The sequence below is a fragment of the Rattus norvegicus genome, chromosome 10 (assembly GCF_021556685.1).
Source record: "Rattus norvegicus strain SHRSP/BbbUtx chromosome 10, alternate assembly SHRSP_T2T, whole genome shotgun sequence".
Classification (NCBI taxonomy): Eukaryota; Metazoa; Chordata; class Mammalia; order Rodentia; family Muridae; genus Rattus; species Rattus norvegicus.
The window spans coordinates 45,209,065-45,237,064 of NC_141543.1; the positions used below are offsets into that span (position 1 = coordinate 45,209,065).

Here is a 28,000-nt window from a genome sequence, read left to right on the forward strand (position 1 = left end):
TTTGCATTTGTAACACTTTTACTGTTGGCCAAGGCAAGTTACAAGGTCAAGACTCAAGAGGTGAGCTGTAGACTCCACCGTTTGGTACACGAAGCCACAATGTTATATTAGCAGTGGTTTTGTTTTGTTTTGTTTTTAGAACACCTTTACCCAATCTATTATATAAGAGCCTTCATATCCAATAGGTAACAGAGGATGTTCATTGTTGCAAGAATTCAGAAGTAAAAAAAAAAAAACAAAAAAACAAAAAAAACAAAAAACAACTACTCAAATGATGTCTGTCTGCTGCCCCTGGCTCAGAGACTTGAGCCTACCTTTTTCTTGGTCGCTGCTGGATTTCTGAGTTGGAGCTAAAGTTTAGAAAGTTCAACACATTTATCTGTAACATAGACGGTGACATTTTACCTGAGCATTGTGACTGGCCCTGGCCCCCTCCATCTTAATGCTGATGTGGGGGCAGTGATCCCCATCATGGTCAGGAAAAGGAAATGACCAAAACTTGAGCTGGCAGGGACCACTTTCTGCCAAAAGCTGGCGCTTGCTGCCTCCTAGTGGCCGCTTTTTACATAGCTCCACTCAAGGTAAGAAATTAGATAAATGACAGAAACAAGATGGCGGCTTCCACAGGCGAGGTCTCCAAAGTGTGGAAAACTAGAGAATGACCAACATTTTTCGTTTTTAATGACCATCTATCTACACCTTGTACGTGGTGTAGATGGCCCCCATCTCCTTTGCGCAGACGCACATGGTGCCGGGGATATGCTACGTCTGTTTTTTCTTGTCTTGGACAAGAGAAAAGACGAAGTGAAAAGATACATAGACAACGTAAGTCACTGTGGGCGAGGAGAGGCACTGTCACTGAATAAACATAGTGGAGTTGGACAGGGGGAGACTGTTCCCGGACCTGATCAGCTCATCCAGGGCCTGGTAGGTCCCCACCACAAATCCCATGAAGCCCAGGATGCTGATGAGGGCATCCTTGGTGATGGTCAGGGGGCTCATGCCCTCTCCATAGTAGGTGGTCACCTCCAGCAGGGGCGGGATGATGAGGGCCAGGGCACTGCTGCTCACAGAGCCCACCAGGGAGAGGACCAGGTCCAGGCGGGGGATGAGGATGGCCAGCATGCCTATGGGAGAGGAGAGGAGACAGATGGAGAATCCCAGGCTTACTCAACCCCCTTTAAAGGCTGTTATTGAAGTCATCTTTAAGAGAAACCAAACCTCCCTCAGAAATTCAGTCTTGCAAATGAAAATCGAGGGCTGTGGGTGTAGCTCAGTTGGTAGAATGCCTGCCCAGGATGGTTGAAGCCCTGATTCTATCCCTGGCACCATGAAAACCTGGCATGGCGACATACACCTATAACCCCAGCACCTTGGAGGTGAACCCTGGAGGATCGGGAGCTCAAGGTTTTCTTTGACTACACATAGTTTAGTTTCAGGCTAACCTATGCTATATGAGCCTGTATAAAAAGGAAATTAAAGAAAGAAAGAAAGAGAGAGAGAGAGAGAGAGAGAGAGAGAGAGAGAGGAAGGAAGGAAGGAAGGAAGGAAGAGAGAGAGAGAAAGAAAGAAAGAAAGAAAGAAAGGAAGAAAGAAAGAGGGTATGATGGTGCTGTATGCCTTTAGTCCCAGCACTTGGCAGGCAGAGACAGCTCAGTCTGTGAATTCCAGGCCAGCCTGGTCTACATAAGTTCTAGGCTAGCCAGGGATACATACAGAAACCCCATAGAAACAAAACAAAACAACCCTTTCAAACAACAGTAAGAAAACAAATGGGAGATGGCTCAGGAGATAAAGGCACGTGCTTCTCAGTTCGTTGACTTGATTTTGATCCCCAGACACACGGTAAAAGACAAAAACTGACTCCTGCAAGTTGTCTTCTGACCTATATACACGTGTGTCAACATGCATATAGGAACCACAAACAAATACATGTAAAAAAAATAAAACGAAAGAAAAGAAAAGCAAAGAAAAGCAGAGAGTTCCCAGTGCACGGCACCAGTCCTCTCAGGAGGGCTCACGAGTGGTTGGTGTTGCTCGTTCCCATTGTTTAGATCTGCTGTGACCGCAAGGCAGTGCAAAGGTTCCTCCATCTTGTATTTTCCTGAGGTCGTTTTAGGTTTAACTAGAATTTGATCTCTTTGATGGAGAATCCCATGAAAAAATCATCAAACTCTATTCTAGGAACCCGAGGCCAAGATGTTCCGGCTAATTTATCTCAGCTTCTGTTATGTTGCCTGTTTGTGCAAACCCCTGCCCTTCCTCTCCCTGACACACACTTCAGCTGCTGGGCGAGATACCAGGATGTAGATTTTTGCCTTTAAAGCCAGTTGCTCTAAATGTTCGGGGTTATACCTGAGTCCCCAAATACCTGAGTATAGTCCCATCCGGCTGAAATAAAGACTTTCAATTGGGTATAAACTGTGGTCATCTCTGGGGAGTTGGGGGGGGATTCCCCAAAACACTATGTGTGCATATTGTTGTGTTGGTGGGGGGGGGTGTCTCTACCTACTTAGGTTCAGTGTTTGGGGTTCCAGAGATGGAGAGATTATTTAAATAAAAAAAAAACCTGTTCATTTGTGAGCTACAGCCAGAAGAGTCAAAGGGATAGCTCTATATAACTGGGTAATGAAGGAAGCAGGTTTGCCTCACATGCATGGAGCATGGTGGCCAATCCCCCAAACCCAGAGAGAATGGGAGTTTCAGATGATTTTTTTTTTTATTCCAATGACAACAGCTAGCTTCCTAGCAGCCGGCTTTACAGATGGGGATTAGAGAGGCTGTATTTCCAGAAAGCCCTATTTATTTAGTCAGCAAAACAGGTTTAGGTCATGCTTTTTACCTAACCACTGTTTAAATGTCAACAACTTCAAATGATCTTTTGCTAATTTTTTAAAAAGATTTTATTTATTTATTTATATGAGTACACTGTCGCTGTCTTCAGACACACCAGAAGAGGGCATCAGATCTCATTACAGATGGTTGTGAGCCACCATGTGGTTGCTGGGATTTGAACTCAGGACCTCTGGAAGAGCAGTCAGTGCTCTTAACCGCTGAGCCATCTCTCCAGCCCTCTTTTGCTAATTTTTATTTCATACATGCACATGTGTTCTGAACGCCCTCCCCATCAAATGCTTCTTGTCTGCATCTCCATTTTCCTGTGGGTATATATTGTATGTTGACAATGTCCTTCCCACTGCCTTCTCTGACCTCCACCTCCACCCCCTGTCCCTCTTCTTTTCAATAGGTTCCCTCCTCACCTTCACGTCTAAACAACCAGCAGGATTTAATTAGGGTTGCCTGCACAAACGTTGGGGTGTGTGTGTGGGTATTGGGGGCCTTGTTTACAATGTTGGCCTAAATGCATACAAAATCATGAGGGGCAGACGACACCAGCAGGTTGAGCATTTTCCTGGATCCCTGGTGACTTGGGTTCAAATCCCACTTATTTTCCCTCCATTGTCTCATTGCCATTATTTTAAGTTTAATTATATTTGTTTATTGAGCGTATGTGTGTGGAATATGTGTCTTGGCATATGTAGAAGTCAGAGAGCATCTTTTAGGAGTCAATACTCTCCTACCACATGGGTTCTGGGGATTGAACTCAGTTTGTAAGGCGTGGCAGCAAGTGTCCTTCCCAACTGAGCCATCTCATTGGCCCTTTACTACTACTGCTGCCACTGCTATTGAGAGAGCACCTCACGTAGCTCAGGCTGGCTTCAAACTTGCTACATAGCCAAGAGTGACCCTGAACTCCTAGTCCTCCTGCCTCTACCTCCTGAGTGCTGGGATCACATGCATGCATCACTGTTCTCTGCCTCTGAGTTACTAGGGATTGAAGCAAGGGCTTGATGCATGCTGGAAAATGCTCTACCAACTGAGTGACACCCTGATCCCCAATGCTCACAGGACAGTTCTTTGGCAGGTGTCCTGCTTCCTGAGCATCCTCATGAGGGCTGAATAAAATGCTAAGAAATACAGCCTAGGATGAGTTTACCGCAGTGCCCCGCACACTCTCTGTATCGTATGATTATTATTTAATACATAGGATATCAGTGAATCTGTCCTTGAACTGGGCATCTCTTTCTTTCTTTTTTTTTTTTTTTCTTTTTTTTTTCGGAGCTGGGGACCGAACCCAGGGCCTTGCGCTTGCTAGGCAAGCGCTCTACCACTGAGCTAAATCCCCCACCCCTTTTAATTTATTTTTTAAGATCTTATTTTATTGTATATGAGTACACTGTATCTGCCTTCAGATACACCAGAAGAGGACATCAGATCTCATTACAGATGGTTGTGAGCCACCATGTGGTTGCCTGGATTTGAACTCAGGACCTCAGGAAGAGCAGTCAGGTGCTCTTAACCGCTGAGCCATCTCTCCAGCCCTGGGCATCTCTTTCTAATTAGGGAACGTGTAAAGATGGTGTAAATAGAGGATGGGAGATGGCTCAGTTAGTCAAGTGTCTACTTTGCAAGCCTGACGACCTGAGTTTGATCCCTAGAACGTAAAAAGCATGAGGCATGGTGGGGTACACTTGTAACCCCAGCATTGTGGAGGCTGATCTCTGGAGGTAGCCTAGCCTAACTGTTGACTTCTGGGGCAACGAGAGACCATATTAAAAAGAAAGAAGGTTGGGGGCTGGAGAGATGGCTCAGCGGTTAAGAGCACCCGACTGCTCTTCCAGAGGTCATGAGTTCAATTCCCAGCAACCACATGGTGGCTCACAACCATCTGTAAAGAGATCCGATGCCCTCTTCTGGTGTGTCTGAAGACAGCTACAGTGTACTTATATATAATAAATAAATAAATCTTTAAAAAAAAAAAAAAGAAAGAAAGAAGGTGGTGGTGCCTGAACGATGTCACCTAAGTTGTCTTCTGGCCTCTACATGGATGCACACATATGAGTGAACACATCTCTCTCTGACTGTCTCTGTCTCTGACTGTCTCTGTCTATTTCTGTCTCTGCCTGTCTATCTCTGTTTCTGTCTCTGTCTCTGACTGTCTCTCTGTCTCTGTCTCTCTGTGTCTCTGCCTCTCTCTCTCTCCCTCCCCCTCCCCTGCCCCATCTACTCTAGAAATGGTTTGGAGACTCCCGACCTCTGTTCTACTCACATGTGAGGCAGACCAGGGCGAGCCGGATGGACAGGTCCACAGGCAGTGCCCAGCGTTTTGACACCTGGGAGACAGCGAGGGGGATGATGATTTCCGCAGGGACGTAGAACTGCAAGGCATAGGTACACAGGATGCCGACGACATACAGGAGCTTGACTGACTGGTACAGCCTGCAAGACACACAGCCACGTTCTCCACGGCCCAACACTTCCACACCTGGCCTCCCGGGAACAGCACCCTCTGATTTTGGTATAATCCCTTGGTTCTTTTTTTTCCTTATCTGAAAATGAAGGTGTGAGGCCTTCTCTGAGTGCAGAGGAGTCTCACCAGTGTGGAGGGAAGAGAAGCACCAGGGATTAGAAGGCAGCAGAGGGAAGTGACCACGTAGGTAAGAAGCAAGCAGTCCTGGGTATGTGGTACACATGCATGCATACACAGAGGCACACATCTGTGTGTGTGTCTTCACAGAGCACTCTGGTGCTTGAGGACAGGCTCTGAGGCTATGTACTTCTCCTAGGAATCCTTGACTGGTAAGGGGCCAGCGTCCTGAGGTCTAAAGTCCTGTGCGACTAGAGTCCATAGGAATTGTCTGTGCCCCCTAAGTTCTAGGGACATCAGGGGCCCTCAACACATGTTCCCCTTAGTTGAGAGGACTGCAGAGTCCTTGATAATGGAGAGGGAAAGACAGTATCAGTGGGGTTGTGTGAGGGGATGAAGGGAGAAACAGGGTCACTTGTGGGCTTGAAGCTGAAGCTCAGATGAAGGGTGAGGTTGAAACTTGTGCGGGAGCCGAACTTGTGTGTGTGTGTACATGCTTGTGTGTATGGGAGTGCACATGTGTGCATGTGTGTTGCATGCATGTGAGTGTATCTATGTGTGTGATGCATAAATATGTGCAGGTGCACAAGTATGTATATGTGTGTGCATGTGTTGCAATGCGTGAGCATGTATGTATCATGTGTATGTATGTGTACATGTGTGTCTGCATGTGTATGTGCATGTGTGTTGCATGCATGCATTCATGTGTGTGTATGTTGTGTGTGAGCATGTTCATGTGTATTCCACATGCATGTAGAGGCCAGAGGTTGATGTCAGGTGTCTCCATCAGTTACTCTGCACTTTATTCTTTTGAGACAAGGTCTCTCACTGAACCTGGACTCCCTAATTCAGCCTGAGTGGCTGGGCAGTGAACCTCAGGGTGCTCCTGTCTCTACTTCTCCAGTGTTAGGATTGCAGGTGCATGCCTGGCTTTGTGTGGGGGCGTTGAGATCAGACTAAAGGTACTCACGCTGTGTGTCAAATTCTCTCACCCGCTGAACCACCTCACAGCCCTGTTTCATGTTTTCAATGCTAGCTCTCCTGCCTTGGGGGACCCTACCAGTAGAGCCTGAGAAGGGGAACCAGAGGGTTCCAACCCACAGATGGAAACCCCTTTCCCCTCCAGAACTCCTGTGCTGTCCTCTAAGTGACCAAGGATTCTTGTCTCTATCCTTTCCTCTTTGCACTGAGGTACCTAGACCTGACTCAGCCTGGAAGCAGCTCTTGACGGATCTCTCTAGTCCAAGGGACCAATGGTGGCGTCATCTTCACCAGTGGAGATGTCTATGCCTGGTCTCACTGCTCCAATAGGGAGAGGAAGAGAGCCACACAGTTCTACACATCTCTCAATCCCTACCACCCAAGAGTCATGAAGGTACCAGCAGTTGGGCAGGTTAAGAGTGATGCTGGCTTTGATGTCGTCTCCAAACCGCAGGTAGCCCAGAGCCCCGATGGCAATGTACAGGGTGGTGATGATGGACATTCCCAAAGACAGAATGGTTGGGAAGCGGCGGGCATCCTTCATCTTGTTTTCCAGAGGCAGCACCTGCAGGAGCATCCCACTGTAAGGAGGAGGATAACAACAGCAACAACAATGACAGTACAGCCAGGAGCATAAAGAAGAGAAAGCCTTGCTGCCTCTGGAATGTGAACAAAGGAATCAAAAGTAGAGACTTGACAAGACACTTGTATGCTCTTGTTTGTGTCGATATCATTTATGATTAAAAGGTGGGAGGCAGACAAACGTCCATCATTGGAAAATGGGTAAACAAAATGTACATCCATGAAATGGAATATTATACAGCCTTTAAAAAGAAGGAAATTCTGGGGCTGGAGAGATGGCTCAGCAATTAAGAGCCCTGATGACTGTTCTTGCAGAAGACCCTGTAGAGGATTCAGTTCCCAACACCCACATCAGGTAGCTCACAAGCACTGTAATTCCAGCTCCCAGTGATTCAGCACACTTTTCTGGCCTCTTCAGGCACCAGACACACATGCAGTGTACATAATACACACAGGCAAAACACTCATACACATAGCATAAAAATAAATACATCTATTTTAAGGAGATTCTCATGCACATTGCAGTGCCCACAGAGGCCAGAAGAGGGCGGTAGATCTCCTGGAGATCTTGGTTCTCCACAAGAGCAGACAGAGCTCCTAACTGCATAGCCATCTTCGTGTTTCTGTTTAATGCACTAGTCATTTGAACAGAGGGAGGAGATCTCTCACTGTGGCTTGGATTTGTGTTTCCCCAATAGCTAAGGAGAAGGTGCACATTTTCGTGTATTTGTTGTCTCCACTGGGGTCATCCACCCATTTTTGCAGCTGGATTCCTTATACACCTGAGTGTCAGCCCTGTCAGGTGATCGTGAGCCTCCTGTTCTGAAGGCCACCTCTCCTATGCTTTCCCTTCATTGTCCAGATGCTCTCCAGTTAGATGTAGCCCCATTTGTCAGTTTACTTTTGTCCTGTGTTCCTTTGGAGTCCTATCCAGGGAGTCATTTCCTGCCTCCGCTCACTGTGTTTGACTTATTCCCCACCCCAAACATTTTCTTCTAGAAGTTTTAGACTTTTGAGTCTACCATTAATGAATGTCTTTGATTAACTTGAGTTATCTTTTTAGAAAAATTCTCTCTCCCCCCCCCCTCTCTCTCTCTCTCTATATATATATATGTACATATATATATATATGTATATATATATAATTTACGTGTGCACAGAGGTCAAAGGACAAACTAGCAGGAGTTGGTTTTCTCCTTCTGCCATGTGGGTCCCAGGGATTGAATTTAGGTCATCAGGCTTGGAAGCAAGCAAGCACTTTTGTTGGGCCTTGGGTTGATTTTTGTGCAAGGTGAAGTTTCCTCTCCCCCCTCCCCGCCCCACGGGGATAAACGTTATAATATTGAGTGTCAGGACATTTTTCTTCCTGTCTCTCTGAGTTTAAACTCAGGGGAGGCCAGAATTCTGGAATGATTCCGTGGTTGAGGATGGAAACCAGTCCATGGCTCATCTTTTCTTTTCAGTAGGAGATACGAAGAGGAACCCCTGAAGGACAGAATGTGACAAGAACCACACTTTCCTGTTTCTCTGTCTCTGCCAGGCCACATCCCCAAAGGCAAGTCCCAGCCGTAGAGCCACAGTGTGGCGTACTAGTGACAGAGATCTTGCAAACATCTGAAGGAGCTGAGAGCTAACTAGGAAAGTGGACCCTGGGGGAATCTCAAGAGTGAGTGGGATTCAGGATTTACTTCACAACTTATGGTGCCTTGTGCAAAGTCAGGACATAGTGCCCTTGGGCAAAAATTAAGAATTCCAAGATGTCGTGGACAGAACATGGAGGGTGTGATGCTTTTAAAGATGGGCTCCGTGAGGCTGTGCAGACTCTGCACCCACCAAACCTGCCCTGGGAAGAACAGCTGAGTGTGTGTGTGTGTGTGTGTGTGTGTGTGTGTGTGTGTGTGTGTACGCTTGTGTGTGTTAAGTCATTGAGACACAGGGAAGCCATAAGAAGCATTGGAAGGCAAAAGCCAGGCTTTCTGCCCAGAGGATAATCAAAAGGAGATTGGCTTGAAGCTGGAGAACTCAGATAAAGAAGAACCAATGAAAAATTTGCACAGGTCGGGCACGGCGGCACACACCCAGCTAGGGGAGGTAGGGACAAGAGGATTAATATTACTAGTCAGCTAGGGAAACATATCAAAACCACGCCTCCCCCACACCAAGATCTGAATACCTTCACCACAAAAGACATGCAGATGCCAATGAAGCAGCATAAAGGAAGGCCTGCTGGATGGCTCAGCAGGGCAAGCCCTCGCCCACACAACCTGGATGTGGTGGCACTTGGCACTACTAAGGTGAGGTGGAAGACAGTCAGGAGAATTGACAGAAAACTCGTGGGCCAGCTAGCCCGAGGGCCTAAGAGCCTGTCAAAACAGTCAAAGAGATTACCTCAAGAAGGCGAAGGAGAGAACTGACTCCTGACCTCCACAGGCATATCTTCACTCTCACACACACGTTACTCAAAATTAATAAAAACAATTAAAAATGTATAAAAGTGTGACACCCACAACCGATTATCACTAGTTGTTAGTAAAATGCAAATTAAACCATAATCGAATACCACTACACGCCTATCAGAATGGTTGAATTAAAAGTATCTTGGGACTGTGTGTACAGCTCAGTGATGTATGCTTAGCCTACATGAGGTCCTAGGTTCAACTCCTGGCACACTCCAAACTGACAGTCCAGACAGGCGCTAGCCCAGATTTAGAAGAGTGGGGATGCTCACAGGTTCTGGTCCAAGTGAAAAGTGCCCGTCAAGGTTGGGGGTGGAGTTCAGTGGTAACATCATTTGCCTAAAGGGCTGGACCCTGGTTCCAGTCCCCAGCACTCGGAGTAATGACAAGCAATATCCGGACAAAATTACTGCAATCCCGAAAACCGTTGGGCAGTTCCTATAAACATCTACAAATATGAGTCCCAGCAGTCTATTCCTAGAGAAAAAAGTTAAATCCATACAAAGGCCCATGTACGAGTGCTAAGTAGCTGTTAAAGACTAGAAACAATTCAGGTGCTCTTCAGTGGGTGACCTGAGAAGAGGCGGGGTCGACCCCTCAGAGACTGCTCTGCAGTGGGCACTGAGCTGGGGTTGCAGGATGAGAGGGACTGCATTGGGCTGAGAAGATGCTCATCGTGATATTGTTATGTGTCCTCCGCTTCAGTATCAGAGGAAAGAAATCCCCCCCCCTTTGTTTTTGAGACAGGGTCTCATGTCCATTTAGGCTAGCTGGGAATATGGATCTGAGGATGACCTTGAACTCCTGATCCTCCCACTTCCCCCTCCTGAGGGCTGGGTTACAGGCTTGCTCTATCATACCAGTTTATGTGGTGCTGAGGACGTCACACAGGTCTTTGCAAGCACTAGGTGAGCACTCTCCCAACCGAGCTACATCCCCAGCCATAATCCATTGCAAACGTAGAGCTCTTTTTGGTTTAAAGCACCTGTATCTGGGCTGGAGAGATGGCTCGGCGGTTAAGAGCACTGACTGCTCTTCCAGAGGTCCTGAGTTCAAATCCCAGCAACCACATGGTGGCTCACAACCATCTGTAATGAGATCTGGTGCCCTCTTCTGGTGTGTCTGAGGACAGCCACAATGTACTCACATATATTAAATAAAAAAAATAAATCTTTAAAAACAAACAAGCAAACCTGTATCTTACCAGGCAGTGGTTGCACACGCCTAGCTAGCCTGGTGTACATAGTGAGTTCCAGGACAGCCAGGATTACACAGAGAAACTCTGTTTCAAAACAAACAAACAAACACCAACCCTTACCCCCAAACAAACCACCACCACAATAAAGCCAAAACCAGCCAAACAACCCCTTCCCCAAACCCCTCACCTATATCTTTTATGAAAGCTACTCACTTGAATTATGTACAATCCCTAGTCTTGATTTTACAAGGCTTAGGAACTCATATTGCTAGGAAGATAAACATTAAATAGACACACTGAGACAAGCTAATCTCTTGATTGCCTCTCGGGTGTAACCTGCTGGTGACAACTCATCCAAATGAGAGTAGAGGTTGCTTTTATCCCATGCGTAATTCCCACGGCCTAACCCAATGGCCAAGAGCACATAGAGAGTCTGAGCTCATAGCTCTTTCCCAGAGGTTGGTTCACAGGTCCCAGGAAAGGCCACCTTCATTCAAACCTTACCACGCCGATGCTTTCGAATGAAAAAATGGCTGTTCCAAAGAAGAGCGGGTAGGTCTTCCAGCTTGCTACCAGTGGCAACTGGCTGGGATCTGGAATTCCCTACAGGGGAATAAATATGATATTGTCACTCTGTGGGCACGCTTGAGGTCCTCTGAGCAGGAGGGGACTCTGAGGATTAGTTTCTCATAAGGGGATCGGGTTTACCAGAAGTCTCTAAAAGAACATTATATATCACATACACACAGTGGTGGCACAGGCTCGTGCCACCTAGCAGGACCCAAGAACATGTCTGAGGGGATGGTGGGCATGAGTGTTAGAAGCCCTTGTGTGCATGTGTGCACATCTTTGTGTATATATGTGTATAGGTGTAAGGGTAAATGTTTGGATGCATGTGGAGGCCAGAGGTCAATTCCTGTCTTTATTGGTCCCTCTCTGCCTTATTTTTTGAGTTAGGGAACCAGACCCCATCAATTTGGCTAGACTGGCAGGGATCCTCCTGTATCTGCTCTGCTCACTCCAACTCCCCCCCCCCCAGGGCTGGAATTACAAGCATGTGCCACAGTACAGGTACTGGCAAACGGTGGACTGATGGAGTTGCCTCCCCAGCTCCACAAACACAGCTTTTTTAAGAGCTGAATTTGGTATTATAAACTGTTGTTTGGAGGCACAGTAGGAAGGAGATAGCTCAAAGGAAGAGACAGTACAAAGAGGGAATGTTACAGCGAGATAGGTCTTAGGTTGAAGGGCGAGGAACATACCCATCTTAGGATTGGCCCCTGGTGTCTATCATTGATACAAGGGTCCTGTCTCCCAGGGAGTCAGTGGGTGGTGTGCACCAACCTGGATGATGTACTGGGCAATGATGACCAGGCTGACCAGCATGCTGACGTTGGCCAACAGGGAGAAGATGGTGAGGACGCGGAGGTTCCTGATGAATACCAGAAGCCCCAGGACGGGCAGGAAGGCGAGCATGTAGAGTCGAGAGTCTATGGTGGGCGTCAGAACTACCGTTTCGTTCTTGTGGCAGCTGATGGTTGTGCTGTTAACAGCTTCTACTACCTGAGGAAGGAATGGGAAAAGACAAGGAGGAAAAAGTCTAGGCACACGGCAGACTCAGTGCCTTCCCCCAAACCAGACTCTCTTAGAAGAATCGGGGGAGCTCAAGCAAGTATTGCTTCTTTTTGGTTTTGTTTTTGAAGACATTTAAATTATATACGCACACACAAAACAAATATGTTTTTGTGTGTGTGCATATGTGTTCACCGTGACACACATGAGGAAGTTGGAGGACAACTTACAGGAGTTGGTTCTCTCCTTCCACTATGTGGGCCCTGAGGGTCGAACTCAGGTCGTCAGGCTTGGCTGCTAATGCCATTTCTCCAGCCCAGGCAGTGTCTTATTCTAAATCCTCATCACCAGACTGCCTCAAAGGAGGCTACGGAAACAAACAATTTAATGACGTATAACTGCATTTATAGTGGGGTCTGCTGCCTTGGCTCCTTGGCATCCATTCTTCAGGATGGATTATTCGTAGTGAATTCATTTTTTTGCCACTAAATGCAGCCTTGGGGAAACTGGAGATTACTGAGCTGGACGCTGGCCTGTGAGTCAGGCTCTGTGATCAGAAAGACAGATGAAAATTCAAGCCAAGTGACACAAAGAGCAGCTAAAAATGGTGAGAGTGACCCTGACAGCGGGGACTCACTTTGGTGTACACACACACACACACACACACACACACACACACACACACACACACACCCTTCTCTGGTCTTTTTTGAGACCCACATTTTAGCTTTCTCTTCCATTTTATAAGTCAGCTTTGATCTTTCCAGTACACTTATTTTCTGCCTAAAAATTTCCCAGAGTCCCTTTCTTTCGCTCATAACCCCTAAATTCCATAAGTTATTACAATATAACTGGCCTAGAGAGTTGTTACCTCTTTTTAAAAACAAAAATGTTAGATTATTTACTTTATCATTTTTGCATATATGAGTATCTTTTGCCTACTTGTATGTTTGTGTACCGTGTGTATGTCTGGTGTCTGCGGTCAGAAGTCAGTCTCCGACTGGATTTAACAGACAGCTGTGAGCTATCATGAGAGCGGTGGGAATAGAACCTAGGTCCTCTGCAGGGGCAACAAGTGCTCTCAAGCAACTGAGCATCTCAGCCCCAGTTATTCTTTCTTGGCTGGATTAGAACTGGCATTTGAAATCTCAGGACCCTCTCCCTCTCCCTCTCCCTCTCCCTCTCCCTCTCCCTCTCCCTCTCCCTCTCCCTCTCCCTCTCCCTCTCCCTCTCCCTCTCCCTCTCCCTCAGCACACTTATAGAACACTAGACATCCTTGACCCCTACTTAGTGAAAGCTGTTAACTCCCCCAAACATGTTGTAAACAAGACTCCAATGGTGGTAAGTTTTTTTTTTTTTTTTTTTTGGTGGTAAGTTTTAATTGTCAACTTGATACAATCTAGAATGACCTGGGAAGAGTTTCTATGAAGAATTGTCTAGATCAGGTTGGCCTGGGTCATGTCTGTGGGGGATTGTCTTGATTGTTACGTGATGTGGAAGACCCAGCCCACTGTGGGTAGCGCCATTCCCTAGAATTGGGTCCTAGACTCTATGTAACCATAGAGAAAGTGAGATAAGTAGTAATCATGCGGCATTCATTTTCTCTGCTCTTCACGGCAAATGTTATCCTTGATTTCCCCACAATGATGAACTGTAACCTGGAGTTGTAAGCTAAAATACACTCACTCTTTCTTTCTCTCTCCCTTTCTCCCTTTCTCCCTTTCTCCCTTTCTCCCTTTCTCCCTTTCTCCCTTTCTTTCTTTCTTTCTTTCTTTCTCTCTCTCTCTCTCTCTCTTTCTTTCTCTCTTTCTCTCTTTCTTTTTTTTTCCTTCTTTTTTTCGGAGCTGGGGACCAAACCCAGGGCCTTGCACTTGCTAGGCAAGCGCTCTACCACTGAGCTAAATCCCCAATCTCTCTCTCTCTCTCTCTCTCTCTCTCTCTCTCTCTCTCTCTCTCTCTTTCTTTACCTTAAAGTGTCTTTATTTCCCAGTGCAACTGAAACACTCTGATTAAACATTTCCTGTATACAGAGGTCCCTAACACTGACAAATTAGAGGATATAGAGGCCATCAGATAATGGGAGTGTAACAAACTCAGTTGGTAGAATGCTTGCTCAGTATGAATGAGACCCTAGGTTCGAATCCCTGGCCTGGTAGGAAACAAAACAAAGCAAAACCCATCTGAACAAAGCAAATCTGGAAGGGATTCTAGCATCCATGTTTGCATTCTCTAGAGAGGAAGCTCAGAAACCTGGTGACCATTGCCATGAAGACTTTTCTCCATCCCAATAAATTTAAGATCCTGCTTCAGAGTATTTGAAGATATTACCCAGACTTAACCGTGATCGTGACCAATGACAGCAAGGAACCCCTGGAAATAAAGATGACTGCATGAAGTATTACCCCATGCCCTTTGGGAAGGTATGTCCCCCTCAGACTGGGGACATCTAGCTCCAAGAACAAGAGTGCCCCAGATTCAGTTGTGTCCATGATCTTCTCTAGGGAGCAGAGTCCTGTGGTAAGAGGGTTCAGGGTTTCTCTTGTTCAGATGCAGAGGGAAACTGGATCGATCTCATCCCACATTAATGAAGTGTTAGTTTATTTTATCCTCCTCCTATTTGATGGGGAAATCGACAGAGGTTCTTATAGGTGGACCTGACATCTGATTGTGACGCGTGGGGCCACAGCAACCTTTTGTTCCCTGTGACTGTGCCCAAGCGAGGCTCTCCCTTCCTCCCCACCTCATCTTGCCAAACATAGAAAAGGGAAGGGTATTACTGATGGCTGATGTTCCCCAAACCAACATCTCCCAGGAGAGAGAAGGCAACTGTAAGACGAGGGAGGACTCCAGTCTATTCACAGAGGCCACTGGATCAAAGAGGGACTTTCCAATCTTTGTCTCAGCCTCTGATCCAGAAAGTTGTTGTCTCTGCCACGTTTCTCTGAGGCAGACTCCTTTGACCCCGTGGTTGTCACCCTGTCTGAACTATAGAATCCCACAGCTTCCAAGTTCACCCATGGTGGGACGCAGTCTGGCCACTGGGAGTTCAGGAAAGTCCCTCTGGTGACAACTGCTGTTCCAACCCCATGCTGCCTGCAGGGCTGCTGGTTTGCTGGTAGGAACCTGGCTGTCTCACAGGTGACTACTAAATATATCCTCTGAGCGGATGATGACTTTCTCTTCAGCAACAAGACCAAGATTGCGGTACTGGTGGATGTCCTGGAGAAACTGAACTGGACATGGTAAGAGACAATGGCCAAGCTCAGCCGACTGCAATCTGTAGGGCGGACATTCAGTTTCCTTCCCTGTGTCTCAATGAGTGCTTACACTTCAGCACTCATTCTTTCTTAGGTTTCTTTTTGTCAAGGTATTTTATCACAGTGACAAAAATGAGACTGAAACAACCTCCCAGCACACACAGTATACATGTCCCTCCCCTATGAGTACAGGGATGAAGGAATGGTGCGCTGTAAGCGGACAATCAGCGAAACCCTAAAGTAAACCATACAGTTGTCCAGGCAGCAGAATCCATGGCAGAACAGTTAGAATCTAGAATTGTGGAGGAAGAAAGTGTAAAAACTGCCACCGACACTGGCCCTGGTGGCAAAGCGAGGATTCCTCGCCAAAATATTCATCCACGCATTTTCTGTACCATGTCTCAAATCGATCGTATGATGGATATTCATTTTACCTTGTAAGATAGCAGTCACAATATCCACTCTTGCTTTAAAACCTCATTTTAACCCAGCACATATCATGGATATATAAACACACGCTTTATCTTTGGGATTTTTCTCTTCTGATGTGTGTGTTGCCAGGTTGGAACGCCGGAACTCGGGCACGCAGAACTTGACTCTTGTTTTTATTTTTTTGAGGCAAGGCATCATGTAGCCCAGGTTGGCCCCACACTTACTATGTGGCAGAGGATGACCTTGAATTTATGATCCTCCTGCCTCGACTTTCCCAGTTTGTGTGGTGCTGGAAGTTGAACCCAGAGTTTTAGGAATGCCAGTCTACAGCTGAGCTACCTCTTAGCTCTTATACCTTTGCTTTTTCAGTTTGTTTGTTTCTAATGATTCCTCCCTACAGTAGGAAACATCCCCAGATGACTAGCCGGGCACCCACAGACCTGCATAAAGGGTCTCTGTGCTGGGGTCCGGGCTCTTTCTCACTGTGGCCACCACTGTCTTGTATGACTAGGAAAATTGCTCTCTTGGGCCAATCCCACATGTTTCTGCCTGGAAGGTTTTTTCTGTGGTCCATCTCCCCCATTTGGCTACCGCTCTCGGCAAGCTGCCTGAGCATGCCCAGTCCACATGTGTATGGTAACCTTCTATGCCAACAGGGGTTTCACAGTGATGCTTCTAGACCACAGTGTGCTTCCTTAACACCCATGCTGCCTCCCAAAATCTCATGGAACTTTGCCCGCTGTGCTTTAGATCCATCCCACTTAGTTCATAACCCCCTCGAGACAGTGCTTGTCTTGATAAACAAGCTAATTAAAGTGCAGATCAAGAGCAGCAGACCGTAACTAACGGTTTTCAGAGAGCAGCTTGCTTTCTGAAGCGCCTCAGACAGGCGCTCTGAGTCTTCCAGTCATTACATTCTTTGCCTCGGTACACTTACTCAGGAAATAAAGGCTAACAGCGGGAAATAGTAAGAAGCAAGGAATCTGGCTTGAGGGCACACTGTAACCCCAGCACTTGGGAGGTAGAGGCAGGAAGATTGGATGTTCAAGATCATCCTCTGCTACTTAGTGAGTTTGAGGCCAGTTTGGGCTACTTGAGACCCTGCCTGGAACAATAAAACCCAAAATGGTAAAAATAAAGAAGGAGGAGGGGGGTGGTGGTGGAGGAGGAAGAGGAGGAGGAAGAGGAGGAGGAGGAAGAGGAGGAGGAGGAAGAGGAGGAGGGGGGAGGAAGAGGAGGAGGAGGAAGAGGGGGAGGAGGAGGAAGAGGAGGAGGAGGAAGAGGGGGAGGAGGAGGAGGAGGAGGAGGAGGAGGAAGAGGGGAGGAAGAGGAAGAGGAGGAGGAGGAGGAAGAGGGGAGGAAGAGGAGGGAGAAGAGGGAGGAGATGAAGAAAAAGAGTAAGAAGAAGAGAAGGAAGAGGTGTAGGAGGAAGAAGAGAGAGAATATGGAGAAGAAAAGGAAAAGGAGGAAGAGGAAGATGGAGAAGAAGAAGAAACAGTGAAAATATTCAACAGAATACAGATCATGCTATGATCACTCTTAGTGACAGACTGCTTCAAACTGAATCAATTACAATAGTCAGCCCTCCATTGCTATAATAAAACGCTTGAGATAATAAGATGGCACAAACATGTACACACACTCGTGCATGCACACACACATACACAAAGAATTCTGTAGGTACATGGAGGGTGGGGGAGGCCAAGCTACCTGAGAGCATGGCTTTCCCTTCCCATGATGAATTTCTGAGGACTCGGATGAAGTAATGTGGTAAGCAAACAACTGGTAGGGAAGCTTCCTTCTGTGTCCTCCCACCCTACCTTGTCTTGCCTACCTGTTTTAAATTGTCCGCCAGAAACACGATGTACACACAGCAGAAACCCAGCTGCGTGACGATGAGGAAGAAGCTCACAACATGCCTGGAGGAAGGAGGAGGGGAGAGAAGCTCGCTATAAAAGAAGTTGTTTTTCTGATCCATTTCTAGCCATTCTGTCCTCTGTCCTCAAAGGATGGTGGCACTAAACCAACACCCTCCATCCTCCTATTACAATCAAGAGGGCAGAGAGTGGGGAGGTAACCGTGGCTGTTTGGGAACAGCCATCAAACACTCATAGCTGGCTAAGTGATCAAGTTCCCAGGCATGGGAGACTGTGTCCCACCCAGCTCCATGGTATTCTTCAACCCTGCCTCTCACTGTGACTGACGGCAAGCACATAACAATTATTAGCTGCCCGGAACTCAGAAAACCTTTTTCCTAGCATGTGTCAGACAGTTCATAGGGTATTGAAGCTGCATAGATAACACAGGACCTCTGTTTGTAAGATGGGAAGAAATTAGAATCACAGGGGCTTGAAGAAATGCTGCAATTTCATGCTTGCTCCAAAGCATGAGGATTCCCAGCATGCATGGTGGCATGCACTATACTCCCAGAGCTGGGAAAGTGGAGAAAGAAATATCCCTGGAGCTTGTAGCTAAATCAGTGAGTTTTAGGCTCAGTAAGAGTGTAATAATGAAACCTATTGTTTTGTATAAATATGCACTCAAAACACAGCCACAGCAGGGGTTGGCTGGTGAGAAAAGTCTTAATAATTTATCCTTAATCTGCCCTCACTCACTTAATCCTAAATGGGAGAGAATAAGGGAGGGAGGGAGGGATAGAGACAGGGAGGGAGGAAGGAGGAAGAGGAGGAGGAGGAGGAAGAGGAGAAGGAGGAGGAGGAAGAGGGGGAAGAGGAGAATATTAATGAATTGTAAAGACAGAAAGAAAGAAACATTCTTAGACAGACCACTGTGGGCTGGAGCGATGGCTCAGTAGTCAAAGTGCAGTCCAGATCCCCAGAATCCACATGAATGTCAGGTGTGTATGCTGTTCTTCCAGGACTTCCAGCCTTGGAAGGTGGGAGATAGGATCTCCACAGCAAGATGGCTAATGAAATTAGCCACCATCAGCAAGCTCTGGATTCGACTGAGAGACCCTGCCTCGATGAGTAAGGTGGAAGAGGGAGGGAGGATGATTCCAGACATCAGCCTCGGGCCTTCACATGCACGAGCACACACGTGTACACTGCACATAACTCCTACAGACACGAAAGGATGCGTACCACACATGCATATGAAAGTGAGGAAAACCGTGCACGAGAAAAAGCACCTTTGGAAAAGGAGAAAAGAGAGGGGGAGGAGAAGGAGGAAGAAAGGAGACAGAGGAAGAGAGAGAAGAGGAGGAAGAAAAGGAAAGATAGGTGAGGTGGTGGAGGGGAAGGAATGAGGAGGGGAAGGTGTAGAGGAAACAGGAGGGTTCTGATGTCTTCCTAGTGCAGTGTTCAGTGATGGAGCAAGACTTAGCCAGAGGGGGTGACAGTAGATAATCTCCGTAATGAGTGAGGGGGAAGTCGCCTGCGTGAAGCCGTGGTCACGACGGCAGGATGACAGCAAGTTCAAAGTGCTAGGGAGCTGGAACGCACACACCCTGACTATGGACCACTGAGTAGGGGGTAGATAATCTTATGTGATGGACCTGGCTTTGACTTGGACCATGGGCCTGCGGAGAAGGGGACAGAACACATCCATTTGTTATCTGAAGCTGGATGCTGTATAGGACACAGCCGTGTCTCAGCAGCTGGGATGCTGAGTTGTGCCAACGTAAAAAGCCTTGAGGAGGCAGATCAAGTCTGAAGAGGAAAGGGCAGAGGTCCCAACAGGCAGACCGGGAGAAAACTCCAATTGCCCAAACTCCAAAAGACAGCCCATATATCTAGATGTGCTCAAGATGGACTATAGAATTTCTGGTAGTTAAATAAAAGCCAGGATTTCCCAGGGACTTATGAAACGGGTTCCCATGTGCCAAAGGGGTAATCCTTAGCTTTGGCAGGAGGGACATATGGCCCTCCACTGAGGCAGACCAATGGTTGCATACCAAAGTGCATGCCAACTTCTGGGCTCTCTCAGTCTCACAAGTACCTGATAAGTTTTCAAAATCTAGGCTATCATCCTACGCTTTCTCCCTTCCTCCATACCGAAACTCCCCGGCCCCACCCAGCTACTCATCCTGTTTATGACCCAGTGCTCTCTCTATCCCCTACCTCTGGCTATTCTCACTATGCACGTCCTAGTCTCTGTCTCTGGCTATTCTTCCTTCTCTCACAGACAGCCTGCTGCTGACCACACAGTCTACTTCTGTCTCTCCCCCCCCCATCAAATCTACAATAAAAACCTCCCTCCTCCCAAACGCATCTCGGAGCAGGGATGTTGGCAGTTTCTTTACTGCATCCCTCTCACATACCTCTGGTGTGGAAACCCTCACAAACCCTAACCCTGCAGAACACCACCTGATAAACCCAGAGACCAGCAGTGGATCTGATAGAAAATAGGGAAGGAAGCTGGGGATAGGCCAACAGCAAAGAGGAAAAGAAAGGATTGTCCCTACAGCTGCTTAGATGTTCTCAGGGTAGGTAAGGCTCAACAAGAGTTCTCTCTCTCTCTCTCTCTCTCTCTCTCTCCCCTCCCTCCTTCTGTCCCTCCTTTCTTTTTGGCTTCTGTGTGTTCACTGGCACATGCATGTTCACTGTTATACATATGTATATACGCATGTTTACTGTGTGTATATGTATTCACTGTGTGTGTATATGTGTGTTCACTCTGTATGTATATGTGTTTACTCTGTGTGTGTGTGTGTGTGTGTATGTGTTCACCCTGCGTGTGTGCATGTGCGCACAAGTGCAGAGGCCAGAGGTTGACGTCAGGTGTCCTCCATCGCTCTCACTTTATTTTATCGAAATAAGGTCTGTTGGTGAACCTGGAACTCGGTGATTCTGCTGATCTAGTTAGATCCTGCAGGGATCCTGTCTCTGCTTCCCAGGTATTGGGATTCCAGGAGGGTCATCATACCTGCCTGGCTTTTGCACCAGTTATAGGGATCTGAACTCTGGTTCCCATGCTTTTGTGGCAAACACTTTATCCACGGAGCCATCTCCCCGGCCCTAACGCTCTCCTTCTCTTTCAGCTAATCCCTTACCAAGGCATTTTCTTCATTCCCCCTGATTACAGTTTAGTCTTGGTCTCCATCACCATCCGAATGGACACTGTCTACACGGAAGCCTCCCTGTCCGTCCAAGTCTGCCCTGTGCTCCCTCATAATGTCTTCCCCTCACAGAAGCTAAATGAACCTTTCTAGAACGCAAACGTGCTCATTTCCCTGATTAAAGGCTCTCTTTCTCTTGTCTTAGCTGGTCTTCAGAAAGGGGCTGGAGAGAGGATTCAGTGGTTAAAAGCATGCACTGATTTTGCAGAGGACCAGAGTTCTGTTCCCAGCCCCTACATCACAGCCACCTGTTAACTCTAACCCCACAGGATCCAGGGCTTCTGGTATTCGGAGGCATTTGTACTCTCACACACACAACTCACCCCCACACACATAACTAAAAGGAATAAAAGTAAATATTTTTTAAAAAGAAAATAACAAAATCTTATTTCAGGTCTAAAATATACAATATGGGCCAGCGAGATGGTTCAGCAAATAACGGTGCTTGCTGCCAAACCTAAGGACCTAAGTTCTATCCTCAGGATCCACGTGGTTGGAGGCGAGAACAGACTCCCGTTGGTGTTCTGCGCCCCTCCCCCAAACAAAGAAGCACATATTAAACAACTAAAAAATAAAATACGCAATGTGGTTGAGCACCCAGTTCCTTCCTCAGTCTCCCCACCCTGACTCTGCCTTCACACTACTCGGTCTTTGTGTAGCATGAACCTATCACATATCTCCAACATGGCTTGCACCAATCCCTCAGCTCTGCCCCGTTCCTGAAGGATCCTTCAGGCCCCGCCTTCGCCACCCCTAAGTAACTCCTCATCCTTCAAGGTTACCTTTGGCAGAATTCACCTCAGCCACCCTGGCCTGACGCATCCCCCTACCCTTGGCCCTGACATTCTTCTATCCAGTTGGTAGTAGCCAGAACCTCTTTCATGTGTATCCCAGTGGGTATTGCGTAATCGAGCTCTAGGCTGCCCTTCCCAATGGACCATGGGTAATACAACAGCAAAGCCTTGCGGTCTTTTTTCCTGTGGTGTTTTCAGAGTAAGCGTGGTTTCCTAAGAGTGTATGGTAAATGAACATTTGTCACCAGAGATACGTGAGATCTGGATAGATGATGTTGGCAGGGACCTGACTCCCGGTGGACAGTCTGACCTCTGAGCCACCTTGTCAGGGAAGACCTTCCAGGGTGGTATTTTTTTTCTTCACCCTGTACCCTAAGCCACAGTGAACAAAGCAAGAGCAAAGTACCTCCCCCAGTGGGCGTGGCTTTGCAGCCAGGTGTTGGGACTGGAAGCCAGTCCATGCATCACTGTGTCTCCATAATCCATGAAAGGCTTGTTGAGTCTGTTGGACAAAACACATATTGTATTTTAAGAAATGAACCTAAGATTATGTTTTTAAAGAGCCAAGGGGCCAAGCTGGGGAGATGCTGTGCAAACAAGTAGACCTGAGTTCAAATCTCAGAACCCGAATAAAAAGCCAGGCATAGTAGCACTGGTGGGAAATTCACGCACTATTATATCAAGATGGAAGGCAGAAACAAGAGACCTCTGCATCCCTAGCATCTTGTTGTATCCTTGGCATACACGGTGAACAAGAGACTTCAAACAAGGTAACCGGCCAGGATGGACAGCGGAGGCTGCCCCCTGACCTCCACAGTGTGTTGTGGCACGTGTCTACACACATGCACACACTTCCTGCCATGCTCCACACCCCTCCAGGGATTGACTTAAGTGAGGTAATGAAGGAATGAAGACAGGAAAAGGACAGACACACATACAGGAAAACTGAGATCCAGTGGGACCGTGCTCACTCTGAAGCAGGCGACCACTGCAGCAGCCCTGCTGACTTGAGGAGGCAGGCAGTGTACACAGTTGAACAAGGAGGCACATCTACCTAACAGGGCTCGGAGATCTCTGCAGGGAGAAGCCTCAGGCTGCAGCCACCCCAGAGGAAGCTGTGGCTGATAGTTGCTGCACACACATTCATGCTCGGAGCAGAGGAAAGGCTCTGAATCTCACCTGGGAAAGGCTTTGGGGGCATTGGGATTCTTGACATGGCTGTACTCATGTCAAAAATACACATCCACTCAGGGCTTCCTCCACTCCTAACACATCCACTTAGGGAACCCCACCACTCATGGCCAAGAGATCCAGGCCGAGGCTATACAGATAGAGGATGGAAAAAGCATGGAGCCAGCACGGCCAGGTTTTAATTGAGGTTGTAATTCCACAAGTGCTTTGTAGCTACCCACACAGAATGAGTAATAGCACAAGCCTGGCATGGGTGTAGTGGTGCCCAGACCCATGGCTCTCATTGAACTGGCGATAACTCTTAAAGGCAGGGACGGGCAAGAGCTATGCACACCCATTATACAGGTAGGCTGACCAGACAAGCTCAAAGGCCTGATTGAGGTCATTTAAGCAGCTGTGTGTCCAGGCCTCCCCTGAGGTCTCCCCATTGCTGAAGCTCTCTTTCTTAGCAATCATGAGGACCATGTAGAAAGGAGCTCTTCTAATGGGTAGGGTGTTTGGGGACTGTCCTTGAGACCCACACATGGGACATTCCTCACCTGTGACAGAAGCGCTGGGCACATCGGACTAGGATGTGCATACAGTGGCAGGCGATGAGGCCCATCACTAGCAAGCTGAGTGGGCCCATCTGCAGGCAGGACAGACAGGAGTAAATGGGAGAGAAGACAACTTAGGGGTACAGACACTGCTGAGGTCTCAAAGCGCACTCTCTCTCTCCCTCTCTCCCTCTCTCCCTCTCTCTCTCTCTCCATCTCTCTGTCTCTCTCTGTCTCTCTGTCTCTCTCTGTCTCTGTCTCTCTCTGTCTCTGTCTGTCTCTGTCTCTCTGTCTCTCTGTCTCTCTGTCTCTCTGTCTCTCTCTCTCTCTCTCTCTCTCTCTCTCTCTCTCTCTCTCTCTCTCCTCTCCTCTCTGTTTGGGGGCAGGGGCCAGATCTCTAGCATGTCAGGTTACTGGACTTGGTGGCCAGTACCTTTATCTTGTGAGCATTTGCTAGCCCTGAAAGAACTTTCTAGAAAACCGCGTTGAAAGAGACTTGGCTATTCTTTCCAAAAGTTACTTCAAGCACACATAGCAATCATGGTGAAGTTTGTGATGTGGGGAGGAAACTCGGAGTCCTGACCACATGTCCCATCGGTGGTCTCTGAGGTGTCCCCAAGGACACCCAGGCTCCGTAAAGGTAGACTGAGTAACTGAACCTACTCCAACCCTTACATTCTACAAAAGGAGGGAGCTGGGGCCTGGGAGTGGATAAAAAGTGTTGACTCCTAGTGCCGGCGGCCAAGCCAAGGCAGAACTCAGACCCAGGCTTGATGTTGGATTCTAAGTCTGGGTGAGTTACCCTCTGCCCACCTCCCAGAAGTACTGTCTGCTACAGAGTATTTTAAACAATTATGTCTCCTTCCCCACCCCACGGCTCTTCATAATGCCCCTCTTACCAAGATGCCTGCATTCTTCACAGCCAGGGGGAGTCCCAGGATCCCTGTGCCCATGTTGCCTTTGACCAGATGAACCAATGTCTGGAACCCTCTAGAGGAAAGGAAGACGGTATGAGGACATGGAAGTGGAGATGGGAGAGAACCTGGCAGTCACTCCTTCACAGCATGCCAACACCTCAATTGAACTGGGCAGGTAAATTCACGGCCATCTTGATTTTCCTGTATCCTTGCTTTGGCATACGTGGGTCTCCGGAAGGTGACCACCCTTCCCAAGATATCCAGAATTGTACCAGCACTAGCAACTCGTGCCCTGTCTATGCCATGAAGCACTAACTGTATGAGGCCCTGTGCTGAGTCGTTTACATATGACATCTCATTTCATGGTCTTGGCAGGACAATAACATAGGCAGTGATGTGGGTTTGGGTGTACAGCAGGAAATGGAGGCACAAAATACTTAGATAATTTGTCCACAAGTGCACTGGGGAGTCGGGCTGGAGGCCAAGCTGCCTCATAGCTCTGTTCTTCTGCAGAACCCTGGGAGGCAGACCGAGGACAAGGGAGGAAAGGGGCAGTCCAAGTCACCAGAGAGGAAACTGAGGCCCAGAGACCAGTTTGCCTTCCTGAGTTGTGGCAGAGACAGGACTGCACTCCAAGAATAGGGGAAAAGGCAGACTGGAGACAAGTCCCTGAGACTTGCCAGCAATAGGTCAGGTGACGTCGGTCATCTGGGGATTGGTCTCCAGAGAGATTTTCCTTTCTTTTTTTCTTAGCCCAGGGCATTCGGTCTGGGGAATGGCATGACCCCTAACCCAATAAAACCCAAATTACTGTTTACTTACAGTGTTCAGGGTCACACGCAGGGCCTTGCACATGGCCACTGAGCAGTGCCCTCAACACATGAGATTTCCTCTCTCTCTTCCTCCTCCATCGTCCCCCACTTCTCTCTTATTGTTCTCAGGGTCTCCTGTAGCACAGGCTAGCCTTAAACTCACCATGTAGCCAAGGATTACCTTGATTTTCTGATTGTCCCACCTCCACACCTCCAGTGTTGGGACTACAAGTGTCACCATGCCCGATTAATTCATTACTTGGGATTAAACCCAGGGCATTGTGCCCTCCAGACAGGCACTACCAACTAAGCTATGTTCCCAGCCTCAATTTACTATTTACTTAAGACAGATGTGAAGTTGATCCAGAGGACAAGGTCACTAGGGGAGAACAGTTCCAAGTTGGGACTTTCTCTCTCAAGGAATTTCAAATCTCCCAGCTTTCTTCTAGATGTTTCTGTATCCCAACCTTGTGAAACACAGCACTAAGCTTTTATCTAAACCCGCAGGAGCCTTAGAAATTCCCCCAAAACCCCTTGCAGTCAAGAGATCATCTGAAAACAGGAATCTGGCAGGCGCCTGGATTTTGGAATCAGACGAACCCAGGATTACAACCCAAGGCTTCTAGTTCTCCGGTGCTGTCATTTTGTGGGGGCACACGTTTGGCTCCGAAGAGCCTCTGCAAACGTTAGGAATAATGATGTTTTGAAAAAGCTCACTCAATTCCCAGTCTCTCCGTTAATTCCCAAGTCTTCTAGCACTGGAGGGCCTAGGCGCCCATGGATTGGTGGGAGGGGAAGAACAATTGGAGGGGGGAGGGGTGGTAGAGAGTGCTGCATGCCTGTTCCTCTCCCTGTGGGTGTCAACATTGCTGACAGAGAACTACACCCCCAGCCCCCAGTGATGGGCTTGTTTTGCAACTGGGAAGGGGTCAACGGGTCACTTGGGAAATTTCTAACTAAAGGACTTAGGAAATCAGAATTAGCTTGCAGTCGTTCAGCCAGCTTGCAGTGTGTCAAGCCATGCACACATTTGGACCAGGAGCCAGGAGGCCTGGGTCCTCTGGTGACCCGGAGCCACCATTCACAGGTGTTTTTTAAGCAGCTAAGAGTACACAAGTACTATGCTGAGGGGGGGTGGGGTTATGCTCATATAGAAGGTGCAGCCATCTTGGGAGGAGCAAGCCATCATTTCTAGACTCTGTCACTTTCTCCAGCTGATAGTGGGAACTGAACCCAGAAGGCCAAACTCCACTCGCTGAACGCTTTCCTAGCCTGGATGTTTCCAAGCCCCACAAGCTCCTCTCTGGCTCTCGCTTATTCTATTCTTTAGATTTTTAAGTAGTTGAAATTGCCACCTCAACCATCCAGGACACAGGACACAAGAGTCAGCTGGTTCTCTCAAAGTTGAAGAAGACCCTGTTCTGCTGTGGGTGATCCAGGGGCCTCGGCAGCTCACTCTAGTGACCCAGAGCACTTAGAAGGCCCAGGCCAGATCCAGGGACAAAGGAGCCACAATGTCAGCAGCCATTGAGCCCATTCCTGCAGTGTCTTGTAGGCAGTGTGGAGAAAGGGTGTACCCATTCCTCCAGCATCTTCTCCCTCTCTGCCATTCCCCCCCCCCACCTCTGTCTCTCTCTGTCTCTCCGCCTCTCTCTCCCCCGCCCCCGTGTGTGTGTGTGTGTGTGTGTGTGTGTGTGTGTGTGTGTGTGTGTCCTTTAATGTACTGGGTCATATTTGCGCCTCCCTGGTTTACATATGAGGAAACGTGCTTCAGAGGAGAGAAGGACAAGGCTTCCACCTGAACCCAGACCTTTTGGTTCTCTGTTTATACCCCCTACTGCCCTGATGATGTCAAATTTGCTCCTTAAAGTACAAGCCTGAGCTGGCTAGACTGCTATACTGGTGAAGTCAAATGAGGAGGAAGAAGAGGAAGAGGAGGGAGAGGGAGAAGAGGAGGAGGGTGTTGGAGCACTGCGGCTTATCATGTTCTGAAAACCTTTGTGAATGTCCCCTTTTCCAGAATCCATCTTCCAGGAAATGGAAGACACTAGAGTCCTCCACTCGTTGTTCTTTGGGTAGTACCATTGCAGTCCCAGGGGCAGCAGGACTCAGGCTTGCTACAGGGAGGGGCTTGCTTGTTGGCTGCTGAGTCCACTGTGGTTTACATTCGGATCCCAGCTTCCCTCCAAGTTCTGCCTTCCTCCTAGACACTGAGAGCCCCAAATTGACTCTAACAAAAGTGCTATATTTCTAGCCCCTTTCCTGTCAATAAACCTTAGCGTGCGGCTTAAAGCATGTGGGTCTCAGTTTCCCTCTCAGGACTTTTCAGATTCTAATCGTGCCCCTAGCTAGAATGTCCTATTTGACACAGACACTGGCTGCACTTTTTCCTTCTTGGTGTTCCTGGCTGCACAGTGAGTTGTGGGTCAGACACGCCCTCCTCAAGCTCCAGACTGGAGGCTGATGGAAGCAGACGTGGGGTGGAAGGGAGCTGCACTCACGTAATGCCCTTGGTCTTCTCTGACGACTCTGAAGAGCTCCCATTCACTGGATTGGGATCCTGGCTCTGCACCTTCTTGGCACTCTCAGGAAACGACACAAGGTCCAGCTTGACAGTGGCAGCCACCTGCGGACTCCCGGCACTCTTGGTCACAGACATGATGGCTTCAGAAAGGGCAAGCTCAGAGTAGGGAGAGGGCAATGAAGGAGGTGTGTGTGCGTGTAGGTGTAAGTTGGGCTCAGTAGAGCTGGCCAGAGAGTTTGCTCT

The 28,000-nt window shown here is 47.9% G+C and overlaps 1 protein-coding gene across 3 annotated transcripts; it reads right to left on the bottom strand.

Moving 5' to 3' along the window:
- Positions 1-28,000, bottom strand: Slc36a2 (solute carrier family 36 member 2). Of its 3 annotated transcripts, none has more exons than XR_015630240.1 (10): positions 27,735-27,976; positions 24,404-24,494; positions 23,508-23,596; positions 22,184-22,279; positions 17,741-17,825; positions 11,990-12,208; positions 11,150-11,248; positions 6,808-6,990; positions 5,111-5,280; positions 1-1,127 (listed from the first exon to the last, which is right to left on the bottom strand). XR_015630240.1 is itself a non-coding variant. In NM_139339.2 (10 exon segments), coding segments are annotated over 10 exon segments (1,446 nt in total). In that variant the 5' UTR covers positions 27,893-28,000; the 3' UTR covers positions 4-855.